Source organism: Macrotis lagotis, chromosome 7 (genome assembly GCF_037893015.1).
Source record: "Macrotis lagotis isolate mMagLag1 chromosome 7, bilby.v1.9.chrom.fasta, whole genome shotgun sequence".
Classification (NCBI taxonomy): Eukaryota; Metazoa; Chordata; class Mammalia; order Peramelemorphia; family Peramelidae; genus Macrotis; species Macrotis lagotis.
The window spans coordinates 209,762,212-209,780,662 of record NC_133664.1 but is presented as its reverse complement, the minus strand read 5'-3'; the positions used below and the strand labels follow the sequence as shown (position 1 = coordinate 209,780,662).

The window sequence follows — 18,451 nt, the reverse complement described above, 5'->3', positions numbered from 1 at the left end:
TAGATAGTTATATTCAACTATTTGGAGAGCTGTTGTATGGAAAGGGAGTTAGATTTATTTTTTCTAACCCCTGGGAGTCACAAGGAGAAGGATTTTTGACTTAAAATAAAAGAACAAATTCCCAATAATTAGAGATAGAACTAAGTAGAATGAGCTGCCACAGGAAGTAATGAGTTTTCTATCAATAGAACTAATTAAGCAAAGGAAGGATCACCATTTGCCATTTATGTTGGGAAAGGGTTTTTAAAAAATATTTATTTTATAAACATATATTATATCTCCCTTTCACTGCCTTTCTCCACTGAACAATTTTAAAAAAATACCCTCATAATAAATACACATTCCAGTGAAACAAATTCTTAAATTGGCCATGTCTAAAAATATATTCCTCATGCTGCGTTTTAAGTCCATCATTTCTCTGGCAGGAGGTGAATGCCATCTTCAGGTCTCATGGTTTATCCTTGCACTGATCAGAGTTCTGAAATCTTCCAAAATTGTTTTTCTTTTTTTTTTCAAAATATAAAGCAAAAATTTCCATTTCAATAAAACCTATATAATAAATTCTACAACCTATATTCAAAGTTGTCCATCTTTTCTTTGCTTCCCTATAGGTTGTCTTCTGTTCTCTACTATGCACAGTTTAATTTTATTTCCTCCCCCCAAAGCTACAATTAATCATGGAGATGTGTGTGTGTGTGTGCATGTATATATATACACACTTATACATATATACATACTCATATACACACATATATTTATATATATACACCCATTTTTATATATAGCTTTACATGCATACTTACATGCATATATATACATATAAATTCATAGATACCTGTATATTTGGGTTGTGTATATCTCTCATTTTTATAACATTTTCTGAAAGCAACAATACATCCTCACTCCTCTACTCCTTCTTGCTACCTTGCCCTCCTATTCCTTCCAAGAATCCCTCCCTTATAGACCCTTCTATACCTCTCCTCCCCCTTGATCACTCTTCTATACACCCCCTTATCCTTTTTTAAATCCTCACTTCTATTATGTTTCCTGTCCCCTCCTCTTGTTTCTTTCTGAATTTAAAAGGCTTTTAAATACGATACACATGTATGTATGTATATATGCATATATCTATACGTACATATATACATATTCTTATATATACACAAATACATCCATGCATATAAATGTATATGGACTTTTGTATATAGTTTCCTCTTTAACCCATTTCCAATGAGAACTAGATGGCATTGTAGGTAGAGCCCTGAAGTCAAGATGTGTGATCTTGGAGAAGTCACTTAACCCTGATTGCTTTGCTTCCAGGGCCATCTGATTCATATCTGGCCACTGGACCCAGATGGCTCCAGAGGAGAGAGACTGTTGACTTAGCACAACATCCCTCACTCAAATCCAATCGTGTTCTTGTCATGGCATAATCTCCTTGGTGTCATGGTCTTCTTTGAGAATGAAGGACAAACATCAGATTTCCAGAACTACAAGTTCTTCTTCCCCATGTAATTCCTCTGTATCATCCATTCCTCTCACACCTCATTTGTATAACATGCTAACTCTTTTCTTTATCTTTTCCAACACAGTTAAAATTTTTAGAATCCCATCTACTTGATTCTATCCCAAACTTATTTTCCAGCTACGCAATTACTAATAAGAATCTTGGACATTTGGTTTATATTTCCATGTATAAATAGAAAACCATTTATTCTTATTGAATCCTTTGAAATTAGTCTTTGGTGGGATCTTGTATGTCAAATTATTTATTAAGTTTAGGGCTTTTTTAAACAAAATCCTGAAAGTCTAGCAGATCATTGAATGCCTTTTTTTTTTTTTTTTAGGACTGTGCTTAACTTTGCTGGGTATGATATTTTCAGCTGAGTTTTTTTGCGCTTTGATATTTGATGTTCTAAGACCTACAGTCTTTTAATGTAGCTGCTGCTAGGTCTAGTGAAATTCTAATTTAACTCTGCCATATTTGAATTGTTTTTTTCCTTGTTGCTCTTAATATTTTCTACTTAGCCTGGGGGTTGTGGAATTTAGCTATGTTATTCCTGACAATTTTCCTCCTAGTATCCCTTTCAGACCTTGATTGATTTTTTTTCTATTTCTACTTTATCCTCTTGTTTTAATATTTCAGGACAATTTTCTTTAATTATTTCTTATATGGCATTGTAGGTATTGTTATCAAGAGTCTTCAATTGATAATGACTTTCAGGTAATCTGATTATTCTTATGTTTTCTTGATCTGTGCTTGTTTTTCTTAAGAGATGTTTCATATTCTCAGCGTGGCTAGGTGGCGCAGTGGATAGAGTACTGGTCTTGGAGTCAGGAGTACCTGAGTTCAAATCCAGCCTCAGACACTTAATAATTACCTAGTCATATGGCCTTGGGCAAGCCACTTAACCCCATTGCCTTGCAAAAAACTAAAAAAAAAAAGAGAGGTGTTTCATATTCTCTTTTTAATTTTTTATATTTTATTTTATTTGATTATTTCTTGGTTTCTAATAACGTTACTGGATTCCCCTTGCCCAATTCTTATTTTCAGGGAGTCATTTTCATCCTTAAGATTCTGGATCTCCTTTTCTGGTTGGTTAACTTTCTTTTCATAATCATCTTGGGTTTTTGGATTGTTCTTTAAAAAATTTTTTTCAGTCTGTCTTATTTGGTTTTAAAGTCTTTTTTCAGTTCTTCTATGAATTCATTTTGAGCAGGTAGCCATTTGATGTTACTCTCTGGGATAGGAGAGGCTAAAATTTTTTTGCTTCAGTATTTTCCTCTGAAGAAGAACCCTGGTTTTCTCTATTCCCATTGTAACTATGTATAGTGGGGTTCTTTCTCCTTTGCCTACTTGTTAAATTTTTTGTTTTATTTTTTCATCAGCTTGCTATATTCACCCCTACTTCTGAGGTATGGGGGGTGGTGCCTCTGGCCTTAGGAGCTTTGTCCTGGGCCCAACTTCTGAATTCTTTTTCTCCTCTAAACCAGCTGGGGCCCCTCCACACACTGTGCTAGAAATGATCTTACTTTCTGAGAAGCCTCCAGTGGCTAAAAGCCTTCAATTTTCCCGTCTGGCCTAGAACCAAGACTAAGAATGCAGTTCTGTAAGTTTCCACAACCAGCAGCCTCTCCCCACCCATGGCTTCTGCACTCATCGGGTGTATGCTCCTTCTTGCCCAGGACAGCATCTCTTCCACACAGCTGGGCCTAGTGTCCCTTTTTCAACAGGCCTGAGGCTACCTCCCAACCTGGCTGCAAGTTTTTACCCTTCACTAGCCAAACCTTAGTCTGGGATCTGTCTTAGGATCTTCTTCAGTTGTCCCAGAAGGATCACTGTTCTACCCACAATTTTTGTTTATTTTTGTTGCTCTACATTCACCCTGAGGTTTTTTTTTTGCATTGTTTATGGAAGAAATCTGGAGAGTTTGGAATTTCCTGATCTACTCTGTCATTTTCCCAGATTCCTCTCCCAAAGTTGTTTTTTCTATATAATGGTGTCATCATAGCATAAATTGTTCTACTTTTCCTGTTCAATAGGTTCAGGGAAGGCTTCCTAGTTTCATTTGAAACAGTCCATTTTATTACTTTTTAATGTATCATAACTTGTTCAGTCATTCCCCGTTAGATGGGTACTTTATAGGGCAGCTTCTTATATGGATTGCATGAGATAATCTATAAGTCCATTTCAGCTCTAAGAATTCTGTTACTAAAGGGGATCTAGCCACTGATATCAGACAAAAGTGCTTTTTTTTTAAAGATTTTTGCAAGGCAAATGGGGTTAAGTGGCTTGCCAGGGCCACACAGCTAGGTAATTATTAAGTGTCTGAGGCTAGATTTGAACCCAGGTACTCCTGACTCCAGGGCCAATGCTCTATCTACTGTGCCATCTAGCCACCCCAAAAATGCTTTTTTTTTTGTTTTTACTGTTTATGATACTCTGCTTAGTTCTAGGCAGATAGTTTTAGGGAGACAGGTGAGAATATTGGAAAAAAATTTAACCTCGAGTTTGAGAATCAGAATTCTAGCCTTTGTCTCCTAAAGAAGTCAGTATGAGAAACAGTAGAGAGAACATTGGCTGTGGAAACAGAGGGTCTGGTTCAAATCCCACCTCTGATCTTTACATCCCATTTGGCTTTGGTTTTTCCAAAATGAGGCTAGATTAGATGGCCTCTAAATTGCCTTCCAATTCTATAGTCTATAGACCTAACTATAAAAAACTTAAGCAAGTCCCTTAATTTCTTTGGGCCTCAGTTTCTTCATTCCTAAAATTGAAACAAAACTCCAAAACAAATTAAAGAAACCCTAGGGACGTTACCTTCCCTACCTACCTCAGAGGATTGAAATGGTGATTAAATGATCTAAGGAAATTAAAAACCCTTTGTAAAATGTAAAGTATATATATATACATATATACATATATATATATATATATATATGTATTTATTACTATTTGTGCTCTCTGGGAATTTGTTAACCAATATAATAATCTAAGTTAGTGCTATGAGAAGAAAACCCTAAGTAACTCCAGAAAATCTGTTTGGTGAATCACTGAGAAATGAGTGAATAGATAAATTTTGGGATATTCATTCATTTATATATTTGTTTGTATGGGAAATTCAGTTTGTTTGATTTTCTTGTTTTATATTATTTCATCCTAAAACTATGGGAGGAGACTAGATGACACAGTGGATAGAAGGAAGGGCCTGGAGTCAGGAAGACCTGAGTTCAAATATGACCTCAGATATTTTACAAGCTGTGTGGCCCTGGGCAAGTCCCTTAACCCTTTGCCTTAGTATCCTCTTCTATAAAATGAGCTGGAGAAGGAAGTGACAAACCATGCCCATATCTTTGCCAAGAAAAGCCCAAATGGATCAAGAAGAGTCAGACACCACAGAAATGACTGAACAACAGCAACAAAAGCATTATGGTTGTCTCCAAGTAGTCATATTTCCAAATTCATATTTCACAGACTCATAGGAAGGGCCCTTGGAGATCATTTAGGATCATAGACTCTAGAGCTGCAAAGAACTTTAAGGATCATTATTAATTTGAAATCAACTCTTCATAATAGTGAGATCAGTGTCTGTTAGTTTCCTAATTGAGACTCTAGAGAGGAAAAGGCTTACCCAAAAGTTGCAAATAAGGTCTTCTATTACATCTTTCTTTTCCCATCCTCCTCTTGTGTTAATGATAGCTGGTATTTTTCTGGTGCTTTAAGGTTTGTGTAGCATTTTACAAATATGATTTCATTTGATCCATACAACAATCCTGGGAGGTGGCTATTATTATATCCATTTTAAGTTGGAGAAACTGAGGGATAGATTAAGTGACTTACCCAAGGTCACATAGCTAATAAATATTTCAGTCTGGATTTTAACTTAGATCTTCCTGACTCTAGGTCCAGCACTCTTCCCAGTGTGCCACCTAACTGCCTCAACTATTACATATTTTTCTGTCTCCTTAAAAAAAGTTATAATTAACATCACTTAATATTTCTTTATAACTCAGGACTTCATTAAGAATATCAATAATTGTACTGGTATGTATCTTTGAGGATAATTTTTTAAATCTATTTTAAGGCAATGGGTTAAGTGACTTGACAGAGGTCACATAGCTAGGCAATTATTAAGTATCTGAGATCAGATCTGAACTCAGGTTCTCCAGACTCCAAGGGCCAGTGCTCTATCCTTTGCACCACCTAGCTGCTCCCAATCATTCAGGATTATTGAGATGAGTTTGTCATCATAAACTAGACCCAAATTGTAAAGTATTTTAAGGTCTTGTTTCTGATTTTTTACAGTTTTTCCTATCGCTTTCCTTGCTTTCATCTCTTCTGGTTGCATTTAGTGTTTCTTTCTCCAATAGTACTTCTTCCATATTATTTACTTGTTCTAGGCTGCTGTGGCTTGGAAAATCAAATAGTTAAACTTGTTAGAATTGTGTCATAAGTAGGAGTAAGTAGATTATGAATGAAAACCTGAGTAGTACTTCAAATCAAGAGCAAGAACATTTTGATTTCTCTTCTGGTTGTTTAGATGCCCCTTTTACTTACTGGGCAGTTTTCGGTCTTAGAGAGTTAAACTTGCTGAATAAGTAAAGCATTATTCTTTTTTCTTAAATTTTATTTATTTAAGGCAATGAAGTTAAGTGACTTGCCCAAGGTCACATAGTTAGGCAATTATTAAGTATCTGAGGCCAGATTTGAACTTAGGTCCTCCTAATTCCAGGGCCAGTGTTCTATCCACTGTGCCACCTAGCTGCCCCCCCATTATTCTTTTTAATTAAAACATCAATATGATTAATAATAGCTATTTCCAGAGTATCACAGAATCTTAAGCCTGGATGGTTACATAATAGTAATGTAGTTAATAGTTAATAGTTACATAAATAGTAATTACTTAATAGTCATCTCACTCAGTTTATACCTGAACAAGAATCCTTTCTCTGACATTCTTTTTTTTTTAATTTAAGAAAATGAAGCCCTTTCTCTGGTTCATAAAAGAGACAGCATAGGACTTGTTATTTATAAGGGAATTATTTATAAAAACAAAGCTTAAGAAGCTTTCCCAGGGCACTCTTTGGTAATATCACTTCCTGAAAGCCTTCACATAGGCTGTGAAACTTTCATAGCCCCAGACTGTCTCTATTGAGCCCTTAATCCATAGCTAGCTCCAGATTTCCATACCAGAGAGTTTAGCAAGAGGTCATGAATGAGATTGGGAATGCAAAACTGCATCTGAGTTTAACTTCCCAATCCTATATCTTTGATTCCTCTTTTACCTCCAAGATGTCAAATTGTTCCCACTTATCAAAAGACAAATTATAAAGTATCCATGGACTCATGAGAGCATTTTCACTTCCACTTCTTAATAGGGAAACAATTAGAATAAAATTATATGAAAATATTAGAGGCTTTGTAGACTCAAAGGAATGATATCTCCAAGCTCATTATTTCTTCCTGGAAATGAGAAATGAAAGGTAACAGTGGTAACAGGTGATTGTATTTCTCAAAATCCTTTTTCTTTTATTCTAGATCCATTTACTGGGAACAATAGTTCATATTGATGCACAAAGCAGTTTAAGTCATGGGAAAGTCAAGGTTACTTCTTCAAGCCTCATGGTTGCTCCATTTTCTAACATGGCAGCTTTCATTGTGATACTGAGCCAGTTTCAGTTACATTGCATAGACATTCCTTCTTCACGAGTGCAAACTAGGAAGACTAAAAATTAAAGAACACCAATTCCTAAAATAGTTTTCATTGAAGCAGGTTCCAAAACAAAGATATTGGCCTCAACAAAAACATAGCAAGTACTCTTCAAACATTTTAAAAAGTGGTCATCTGGCCTTTGCCTATTTTCTGGGGCAGCTCAAACCATTTTTGGACAGCTCCAGCTGTCTAAACTGGGATCTCTGTGACTTTTGCTCATTGCCCCTAGTTCTTCCCTTTGAGGTCAAATAGCATAATATGATTCCATGATATGGAAGCTGAAAAAGAAAGAAAACTTACAGTGCACTGAAAATAAAACAAAATCCAAAATGAGCGAAGTAGTAGTCTCATTGCCTTTGGATCAAACTAGTCAGATTGCATATAAATATTGTATTCAGTTCTAGTTGCCAAATTTTCAGATTGTGTCCAGAGGAAGGTGATGGGGAATTGGAGACCAGACCATAAGAAGATCAGTTTGATGATAAAAGTTATAATGATAATGATACCAGATATTTATTTGGCATTTTAAAGTTTACAAAATAAATAAATTAGCTCTTTAGTACTAACAACAACTCTGGTATTGCTACCATCCTATATGAGAATCAAAAGGGGCTGAGATTGTTCAGCTGTGTTCAAATATTTGAGGGACCATCATAACAAAGGGCTTTAATTTTTTCAATTTGATATCAGAGAACAGAACTGGAAACAAAGGGTGAAAGTTGCAAAGAAACAGATTTTGGTTGGATCACAGGAAAACTTTCCTTAGCATTAGAGTTATTAATTTTTTTTGGAGTTAGTTGATATTAAGTGACTTGCTCAAAGTCATACAGTTTGCAAATATCTGAGGTCAAATTTGAACTCAGGTCCTCCTGACTCCAGGATTGGTGTTCTATCTACTATGTTACCTAGCTGCCCCTAGGATTAATTTTTTAAATGGTCTGCCTGAAACAGTAGTGTATTCAAACAAAGGCTGGATGTTCTCTTGTTGGAGACATTGGAAAGGGAAATTCTGTCCAAGTCTATGTTGGATTCATTGAAATCCTTTGCAATTTGCAATTCTGTTATTCTGTGACTTGTCTTAAATCCTGCAGCTATTAAATGGCAGAGTTACTTGAATTCTGGTCTTCTGATTCCAAGTCTTTCTTTTCTGTTCTCTACCACACTTGTAAGCCCAATAAGCAAAGGCTATACTAGACCTCTGATAATAAGCCAAGATGGATAGCCACTTTGTTAAGCATGGTATAATGGAAATTACTTTCAGATATAGGACTAATGTATTTTCTAGCTCTAAAATGACATGATTCAGGGATATATTTTTCATGTTCTGGGCTCATCAAGAAGCTAAGACTAGAGGAGAATAAATAACTCTTTAGGTTACAAATCACTTAACTCAAAGAAGTCTCTTTGAGTCTCACAATACGCTTGATTTGTCTTTTGACTTGTGAATGGAAGCAGAAGTGAAATATTATTTAGCTTTTTATTCTGAGGTTCTTGGTTGCATGTGGTTTTCCTCAGGGAGTTTGGTCTATGACCTTGGCTGCTTTGAGGCTGAAAGTCAGCATTTAACCTGATCTTAGAATCCCAGCAAAATAAAACTATGGATTGTCTTTAGCAAAGAATCTGATAATGTTGCCCAGACCTCTTTTACCTTCAGTTGTTTAGCAGTGATGAAATCAGTGAGACTGTTAATTTAATCTTGGTCATATCTGTAATACTCCTTCTACTCCCAACCCTGCTGTATTTATAAGGAAACAAATAGAGTTTATGATTTTGTAATGATGCTTTACTCCCCAAAGCTAGAAGGAAAAAAAAGATTTTTAGTTTTCCAATCCTGAGTAGTCCAACAATACATAGGAATTGAAGTAATCCAAGACAACTACTTCATAAAATGGTAGTAACTGCTTTGTTACAGGTACACTATGAACTCACTGCCTGACTATAGTAGGAAATAAGTGCTTGTTGATTTGATAGATTTTTTTTTGGTGAGTTTCTGTGCAGTGTCTCCCTAGAAAAGTTTATGGGACATGTGATGATGTTAGCAAAGTTTTGATTTTGGCCTTTATGCTTCCAGACTGATTAGAGACTTGGGAGAAGGAAAAAGTTTTTTTTTTTTGATAAGACAATGGGGTTAGTGACTTACCCAAGGTCACAAGCTAGGTATTTATTAAGTATCTGAGGTGGATTTGAACTCAGGTCCTCTTGACTACAGGGCCAGTGCTCTATCCACTGCACCACCTAGCTGCACTTAGTCAGAATTTTTTTTACTGACAAAAGGCGACTTTCCAGAAGACTCCATGGTGGACAGTTCTTTCAGTTTATCTAATTCTACTAAGAATATCAATGTTGGCATCACAACCACAGATTTTTCTTTATTAATGGCAATTTCCCTTTTGGAAATTGGCATTGATAGCACCATGTAATTTCTCATGGTTAAGTATGAGATTTGTACTTTTCATGCTTTTTTTTTATCAGATTGTTGTTCATAAGGCTGTGACTTCATGAGATGAAATGCTTTGGATTTGAGGCAAGAAAATGTTTTTCTTTTTTATGTGTGGTTTTTTAAATTAATATTTTATTTGTTTTCCAATTATTTACAATAGTGGTTTCTACCTATCTTTTTTGTAAGGTTTTGAATTTTACAATTTTCTCCCCATCCTTCCTTTCCTCCCCCATCCTCTCACAGAAGGCAGATTGATAATTTTTACATTATTTCCATGCTATATATTGATCAAAATGGAATGTATTGAGAGAGAAATCATATCTTTAAGGAGAAAATAAGATATTAGTGGTAGCAAAATTATGTAGTACAAAAGACATTTTTAAAAAAAAAATTGAAGGGAATAGATGTTGGTCTTTGTTTAAACTCCACAGTTCTTTCTCTGGATACAGTTGGTATTCTCTATCACAGATCCCCCAGAATTGTGCCTGATTGTTGCACTGATGGAATGAACAAGTCCATTAAGGTTGATCATCACCCCCATGTTGCTGTTAGGGTATACAGTATTCTTCTGGTTCTGCTCATCTCACTCAACATCTGTTCATGCAAGTCTTTCCAGGCTTCTCTGAAATCCCATCCCTGCTGGTTTCTAATAGAACAATAGTGTTCCATAATGTACATATACCACAGTTTGTTCAGCCATTCCCCAATTGATGCACATTCACTTGATTTCCAATTCTTTGCCACCACAAACAGGGCTGCTATGAATATTTTTGTACAAGTGATGTTTTTGCCCTTTTTCGTGATCTCTTCAGGGTGTAGACCCAGTAGTGGTATTACCAGATCAAAGGGTATGCACATTTTTGTTGCCCTTTGGGCATAATTCCAGATTGCTCTCCAGAAAAGCTGGATGAGTTCACAGCTCCACCAACAATGTATTAGTGTCCCAGATTTCCCACATCCCTTCCAACATTGATCATTGCCCTTTCTGGTCATATTGGCCAGTCTGAGGGGTGTGAGGTGGTACCTCAGAGCTGCTTTAATTTGCATTTTTCTAATCAGTAATAATTTAGAGCAATAGAAAATGTTTTTCTTAACTACACCTGAACATCCTCAGGTGAGAAGATAAGTTCTCAAGTGTAGGGAAGCAGCTGCTGTGAAACTTTAAATATCAACTGAGGGTAAGTGGGTTATATTAGGGATAGCAGTGGATAAGGGGGCAATGTGGCCACAACTTTGTCTTGGAGCTCCATGTACTTATTAGCTCAATTTTCCCCTAGCTGCCTCTTGCCTTCCCTGATTTTCTCATCAATCTTTCTAACTTCGCCTAGCATCTACCTAATGCTTCCTCTTCCTTCCTACATGTTTCTTGAGCAGAGCACTGTGTGGAGTTCCAGAGGACCAATGGCTCCCTGAATGTGACAGCTGAGAATGCCACCTCTCCTGTCATTGAGTTTTGGGAGTAAGTGAAACCTTGTCCTTGTTGGAGACAGGGTTATGGGGAGAAACAGTGATGGTGTCAATTGCTTTTCAGTCATTTCAGTTATGTCTGACCCTTCATGACCTTTTGGGTGGTTTTCTTGGCAAAGATACTAGAGTGGTTTGTCATTTCCTTCTCCAGCTCATTTTACAGATGAGGTAACTGAGGCAAACAAGGGGAAGTTAAATGATTTGTCTAGAGTCCCACAGTTAGGAAGTGTCTAAAGCTAGAGTTGAACTCTTTTTGACTTTCATCCCAGTGCTCTATCCACTGCACCACCTAGCTGCCCCATAGTGAAAGAATAATTACTCTTTAATTCTCTGTTCCCATCATGTTTGACATGGATCACAGGGCTGTGACTTTGACTCAGACTTTCTTATGATTTCCTGCCCTGTCATTCCTTCCCCTATTTTTTCATTTTCATTCTTAAACACCATACCTCTCTTTTCCTGTCCCCCACTCCCACATACACACACATGCATGGTGTAAAGGAAAGAATCAGAGGACCTGATGGCCATGTAAACTTGGATAGGCAATTTCCTTTCTAGGCCTCAGTTCCCTTATCTATAAATGATGGGGTTAGTTTAGACTTTCAAATCCCCTCCCACTTCCTAGACTTAGTAACAGAATGAGGAGTGGAAAAGCACCTACCATGTGGAAAGCACTCATGTTCACGGGGAGCCAGGACAATGGATGCGTGCATCCAAAGCAAGGTTTAAAAATCCACAATACTAATTGTAACATGGACAACTTGATAGAACAAAATAAATACTAAAATATCACAGAAATTAGGATTTTCTGGCATAAAATATGCAAATTTAGAAGAAGTTATCCAACCTTCCCTTCTCATACTAGACTCTAAGCAGCTGTCTAATTTATCTGTCTCTGCTTCCAGCTCCATTTGTTAATCAGTTTGATTCCTCAACAAACATTGATTAGGCTCCTATTAATGGGTGTAACATTCTGCTAGGTCCTGGGGATAAACAAAAAACAAACAGTGGAGAAAAACACTGACTTGGGAGGCAGGAGATTTGTGTGCAGCTCCTCTCTCTGAAACTTACTCTTTGTATGACCTTGGACAAGTCATTTTTTGTCTTTGAACCTCAGTTTTCTCATTTGTAAAAAAAAGAGGATTGGACTAAATGGCTTCTGAGGTCCCTCTTAGCACTAGATCTATGAGCTTTTATGTATGTTAGCATGAATGTTGGGTACTGGAGACACAAAATTTGAACGTAAGTATATGAAAATAAAATAGTTTCAAGATACTGGCACCTGGAGGGATCAGGAAAGGCCCCATGTGAAATGCATGAACTTTGAAGGAAGCTAGAGATTCCAAGAGTTGAGGTGAGGAGGGAGGTACATTGAGCACATCCTAACACGACTGAGGAATAGGGTTTTAGATGCTTCTTTCTAGCATAAACCAGTAACAACCTCTTTCTCTCTCTCTGCCCTCCCCTGGACTCTGCCTATGGTGAAGCTTGCATTTGTTCCTCTTGATCTCCCAGTTTCCTATCTTTCATCTGGGCAAAGGAGACCCCTGTGGATGCCTGGGTGACCACAGCTGGTGACCTCTGTGATGAATCCTTGGGTTAGATAGAGTTCATGTAATTGAGCTGTTGTTCTGAGGATGGGGTCTGCAAAACTTTATGGGTCATCCAAAACTGGAGCCAGGTTCAACTTTTCTCTCCACAGGAGGAGGGTCCTGAAAATCTCCGAAGGGATTCAACACCTGGGGAGCCTGCGCTGGGAGCTGGCCCTGTGCCTTCTACTTGCCTGGATTATTTGCTACTTCTGCATTTGGAAAGGAGTCAAGTCCACAGGCAAAGTAAGTGCCTGAAGAGTTCCCATGTTCTTCAACTTTAGGAATCACTGCCTTCCCTGAGTGTTAGACCCACCAGATGTTCATCAGGCCAAAATCTGGAGTACTGCTTAACCTGTGGTTCTCAAATAGATTTCAAGGTGTCTGATTACTTAGAAGGAAAAAATTTACATCTTTATTTAACTAACTAGCCTCCATATAACAAGCTATAACTTTGTCCTTTATAAACTATAGTTTACTCTCTATAACCTATATAAATATATAGTCTATTGTAATGAACTATGTAATCTATATAAACTATATTAACATATAATTTATCTATATAAACTATAGTTTAATCTATATAAATATAGAATTAATTATATAATCTAGATAAACTATAGTTTAATCTATATAAATATAGAATTAATTATATAATCTAGATAAACTATAGTTTATATATAGATTCTCTTTAATTAAATATATAATCTAAATAAACTGTAGTTTAATTCATAAGCTATATAAATATATAATCTCTATAATTATGTAATCTATATAAAATACATAAAAATAAAATCTATGTAATTAACTAATCTCTAACTGAAATTTAGCATTTCCTTCAATTTTTTAAAAATATTATTCTGAAAGCAGAAAAGGTGTATAAAGGGGATGGCTGAGTAGGAAAGTTTTGGCTGGGACTGGCATGGAGGGTTTTGGGGAGATGAAACTGAAAATGTAGATTCTTGCAGGGCTTGAAGGATCGCAGGGCTAAAGATTTTGGACTTCATTCAGCAGACATATGAAACCAATTAAAGTTTGAGTTTGTTTATTTTTTAGTGCCATCTACATAATAGATAATAATTTTAAAAAGTGAAAAAGATGAGAAAGTAGTGAAATTTGTATGTAACAATAAAGAGCAGCTAAATCCATGTAGTAAAAAAAAATATTCATCAGATTGTCAAAGGGATTTACAACACAAGAAAGATTAAGAGCCCCTAGTTTAGAAGCTAAAATCCATACATACCCTTGCTGTCTTCCTTTCTCTGAATTCTATGGCTCCTCTCCACTCTTTGCTACAAAGTTTTTGGTAAAAGAAAATAAAATTATTGATAGACTACAAAGGAGCTCTAACTTGCAGGCTTCTTCAGAATATTCCCCATAACTTGTGTAAGCACAATATCTACACAGCTTATATACCTCCTTTCTTCTTAATAATAGCTAACTTTAAGGTTTACAAAGCACTTTATCTACATTATCTCAGTTGACTCTCACAATAGTGCTATGATAAGAAATGTTATTATTCTCATTTTATGGATGAAGGAATTGAGATTTAGAGAAGTTTACAGGGTTGGTGGGGATGAGGAGGGGAAAGAGCAAAATTCTATTCCAGGTCCTCCTCACTCCAAGTTTAGCAGACTTTCATTACCTGAAACATTTTCCTTGTAAAATCCCCAGTAGAGATCACTAACCAACCTCCAGACCTTCTGAGAACCAACTCTACTCCAGAAAGACTGAGACATAATTAGGAATTTGGAGTCTTATTAAATACTTTCCATTTAGAGAAGCACTCCTAGTAGGGTGTTTGACTGTCCTGAACCTTTGTTGCATAGGAGGGGAGGGTAATATTAATAGTCCCAGTTACATTGGAATTTAGGAGGACTTTAGAAGGTGAACTTCCTTACAATTTTGTCTTATATTTGCATACTCCATGTTTAGCAAAATGGCATTTTATTAGAAAAAGGATGAATGAATGGAGGTGGATAGGAGAGTTGTAGAGGATAACTGGTGGATGCCTGAGTCCTTTCTAGGAAGGGAGCAAAATGTGGAGGAAAGGTAGCAGGCAAGTGGAGGGGAGATTGATCGGAGCAGCTGTGAATTATGTGGGGAGGAAACAGCTGAAGGGGGAACCTCTCTGACCTTTCCCATGGGGGATATTTCCTTGCCCCTTATCTGCTTCCCTCTCTTTCCTCACTCCTTTTGCTTAATACCTTTCTGACTGCCTCTGCTTGTAAACCTCCTCATTTTAGCTCCTCCAAACTGGTTTCTTCCCTTGTTCCAGGTAGTATACTTCACAGCTACATTTCCATATCTCATGCTGGTGGTCCTGTTAATTCGAGGGGTGACTCTGCCTGGGGCTGCCCAGGGAATCCAGTTCTACCTGTATCCAAATCTCACCCGTCTCTGGGATCCCCAGGTAAGGAGGGGAAATCATGTAGCTTAAGGATGTTCAGGTACAGGAATCCCCATACCCCTTCTGGCCAATCCAAAGTTATTCTTGGGATCACTTTCCAGTTGCTTTCTCTAATCTTAAATTATCTAGGAAGTGATGTTTGGAATCTTCCCTTTTCTGATTCATAGCTGCCACAGAGCTTTGAGGCTTGGATTAACATTGGTTTTATAAATGCCTTGGAAACCATGACTTTGTTCTTTGACACATTTCTTTTCTCCCCTTATAACATTTTTCTCTTTTGATTTGACATCCCCTCCTTCCCTTTTTCCTCAACTTTCTATTCTCTGGGCTATTTCCTTCTGTCCATATGACCCATTCCCATGTTCCAAGGGAACTTGCCCCCCTCATCTCTCTGCTCCTGCTGTGTCCCACCCTCAGCTACTTTCCCCTTAGACTGGCAATTCCTGCTCTTGTGACCCCAAAATTAGAGTTTGCTTTCAGTTCTCTCTGACACAAGATATATTATTCTGTAATAAATACCATCCACTCCTGTCTTTTTCCCTGCAGAGTGTAGGGAGGGACCAAGGGAAAGCAGCTTTAGTGGACTAAAGCACCTCCAAAGGAGATTAAAGTGTCCAGGCAGGAGGGGCCTGAGAAAGGGTTCAGTTCACATCTCTGTGATCTTTTTATTTAATTTTTTAAAAATAGATTTTATCTGCTGTTCTGTTGGGGTGTTTATAAAGTAGATTGACGGTAGGGAGGCTGGTCAAAGTCAGATGCCATCCTCTCACCCCCATACTTTTAAGTTGTGATCAGGTTACTGTCTTTTCCTTCTTTTCCTGTCTTGTCATTTTCATCAAGAAGGCAAAGAATATCCTTGAGCAAGCCACTTAACCCCATTGCCTTGCAAAAAACCCCTAAAAACAGAAGGCAGAGAATAGCCTCCTGGGATTGCTTTAATGGCTTCAATGTTTCATGTTTTGGGCTTGACTAGATAAGTGACATCTTACACTTTGTAACACCTATTGTATCAAATACAGTATTATTCCCATATACGGAGAGTAGTCATTCAGTGAATACTACTGATTAATTTGTTGTTGCTTGTCCTTCCTTTTAGAAGAAACCATTAGGATGGGGATGCCTTGACTTGAAAGTGAATTGAATTTAAGTGATGAAGAGCTGTGATTAATTTATTGCTGCAGAAAATCACCCTTATGCTTTTCCCCCTGCTATTCACATCTCAGCTAGCTGTGTGCTATGCAATGAACATTCAACTACTTTGATAATATCAGAAAGAAGGCTTTGTGGAGTCATTTAAGTTCAATTCAAGGAAAAAAAATATGAAGTGCTCACTACATACGTACAAGGTGTTATGCTAGGCACTGGGTATACAAAGAAACCAATAAACAAACAAAAAACCATAGCCTACTTTCAAGGAGATGCACTCTATTTTGAGTAGGAAGAGTGTGCTAGTATTTGAGGTGATCAAGAAAGTCTTCATTGAGGACTTGGCAACCGAGCTGAAATCTGAAGGAAGCTGAGGGTTCAAAGAGGTGATACTAGACAGTTTGTGGAAATGTAGGAAACCAGGAAATGGAATGATACATTTGGAGCCCATTTGGTGATTTAGTTCCAACCTCTTCAGTTCATAAATGAGGAAACTAGGAGCAGGAAAGATTAAGGGATTGTCCAAGTTTACTCAGATAATCTTAAGGAATAGAGCTCAGATTTATTTGTTTGTTTTTTGGTGGTATTGTTTTTGGTTTTTGCAAGTTAATGGAATTGGTTGACTTGCCTAAGGTCACACAGCTGGTAGGTATCTAGTGTCTGAAGCCATATTTGAACTCAGGTCTTCCTGATTCCAGGGCTGGTACTCTTTCCCCTGCATCATCTAACTGTTCTCTGGTGCTAAGATTTGAACCTTGGTCTTCTTAGGCCAAACCAGAATTCTTTATTGTGATATTTAAAACGTTCGAAAGACATAGTTTCTGGTTAATTAATTATTTTACTTATTTTTTTATCATATTTCCAATAAAAATGGATCAGTGACACTCTCAATGTCAAAGATGTATCATGGTAATGGGTTCACAGTTAATGTGCTCTTGAAAGAATGGGTGTTAGGGTGGTAATCAACTCTGATTAGTTCATGAGAAACAATGAATGTTACAATGAGAGGTGGACTTAGGGCAGATAGGTGGCAAAATAGAGCACTGGCCTTGGAGTCAGGAGGGTAGGAGTTCAAATCCAGCCCCAACACTTGTCACTTATTAGCTGTGTGACCTTGGGCAAGTCACTTAACCCTGATTGCTTCATATCCAGAGCCATATCCAGTTGTCCTGACTCATAAATGGCCACTGGATTCAGAAAACTCTGGAGGAGAAAGTGAGCTGGTGACTTAGCACAGCATCCCCTCACTCAAATCCAATTCATGTGCCTGTCATCCTCTCAGATATCATGGTCTCCCTCAAGAACAAAGTATAAATATTATTATCAGTAAGTCCATTTGTTAAAGAGAGAAATATTAAATAAATCTAGACAGGTAGGAGGGAAATTGTGGAAACCTAAAGTGTCAGGAAATTCTCATGAGGAGCCAGTATTTCATTCTAGAAGCAATAGATAGAGAGAATGGCATTATTAAAACTTGTGCTTTGGCAACCACAAGGAATGTGTATGAGAGAGTAAAGAGCATGGCTGTAGAGAGAGTATTAAAGAATCATAGTACAAATGAGAAGTGATAAGAACTTGAACTCAAGGGGTATAATGTGGGTAGAGAGAAGAGGACAAGAAATGCTGAGGTGTAGAATTAATCATGCACAACACATAGTTGAGGGGAATGGTCAAAGATGACTCTAATTTTACAAACAAATGTGATTAGAGGATGGTGGGATCCTCAAAAAGAAACAGAAAAAAATTGTAGGAAGTGACAAGCTTAAAGGATAAAATGAGTTCCAATTTGGAAATGTTGAGATGGAGATGTTGTTGGGTTCTTGAAGCAAAGTTGTGCAATAGGAAGGAGGGAGGTCACTAACAACTTGGGGGGGGAAGGGGAGAGAATCAGGAAAGGTAGTAGCAGAGCTGTACTTTGAAGTAAATTAGGAATTGTCCTTGGTAGAAATGAAGAAGGTGAACATTCTAGACAAGGGAAGACAACATATACAAAGGCATAAAGGTGGAGATAGAATGCCATATTCAGGAGAACAGTCATTAATTCAATTTGTATAGCATGTAGAATGAATGAAGGATTAGGTATGTGCAAGGCTAGATTTTTTTTTTTAGGTTTTTACAAGGCAAATGAGGTTAAGTGGCTTGCCCAAAGCCACACAGCTAGGTAATTATTATAAAGTGTCTGAGA

The 18,451-nt window shown here is 37.2% G+C and overlaps 1 protein-coding gene across 3 annotated transcripts in view; it reads left to right on the top strand.

Moving 5' to 3' along the window:
* SLC6A13 (solute carrier family 6 member 13) overlaps nucleotides 1-18,451 on the top strand; it is an 81,798-nt gene that overhangs the window by 43,847 nt on the left and 19,500 nt on the right. For 2 of the 3 annotated variants that reach the window (XM_074194691.1, XM_074194690.1), the window contains exons 5-7: nucleotides 11,029-11,113; nucleotides 12,824-12,956; nucleotides 14,989-15,123. In XM_074194691.1, coding sequence (XP_074050792.1) covers nucleotides 11,029-11,113; nucleotides 12,824-12,956; nucleotides 14,989-15,123 — 353 coding nt within the window. The remainder of the gene's footprint in view (nucleotides 1-11,028; nucleotides 11,114-12,823; nucleotides 12,957-14,988; nucleotides 15,124-18,451) is intronic. The other variant, XM_074194692.1, reaches the window with a different exon arrangement.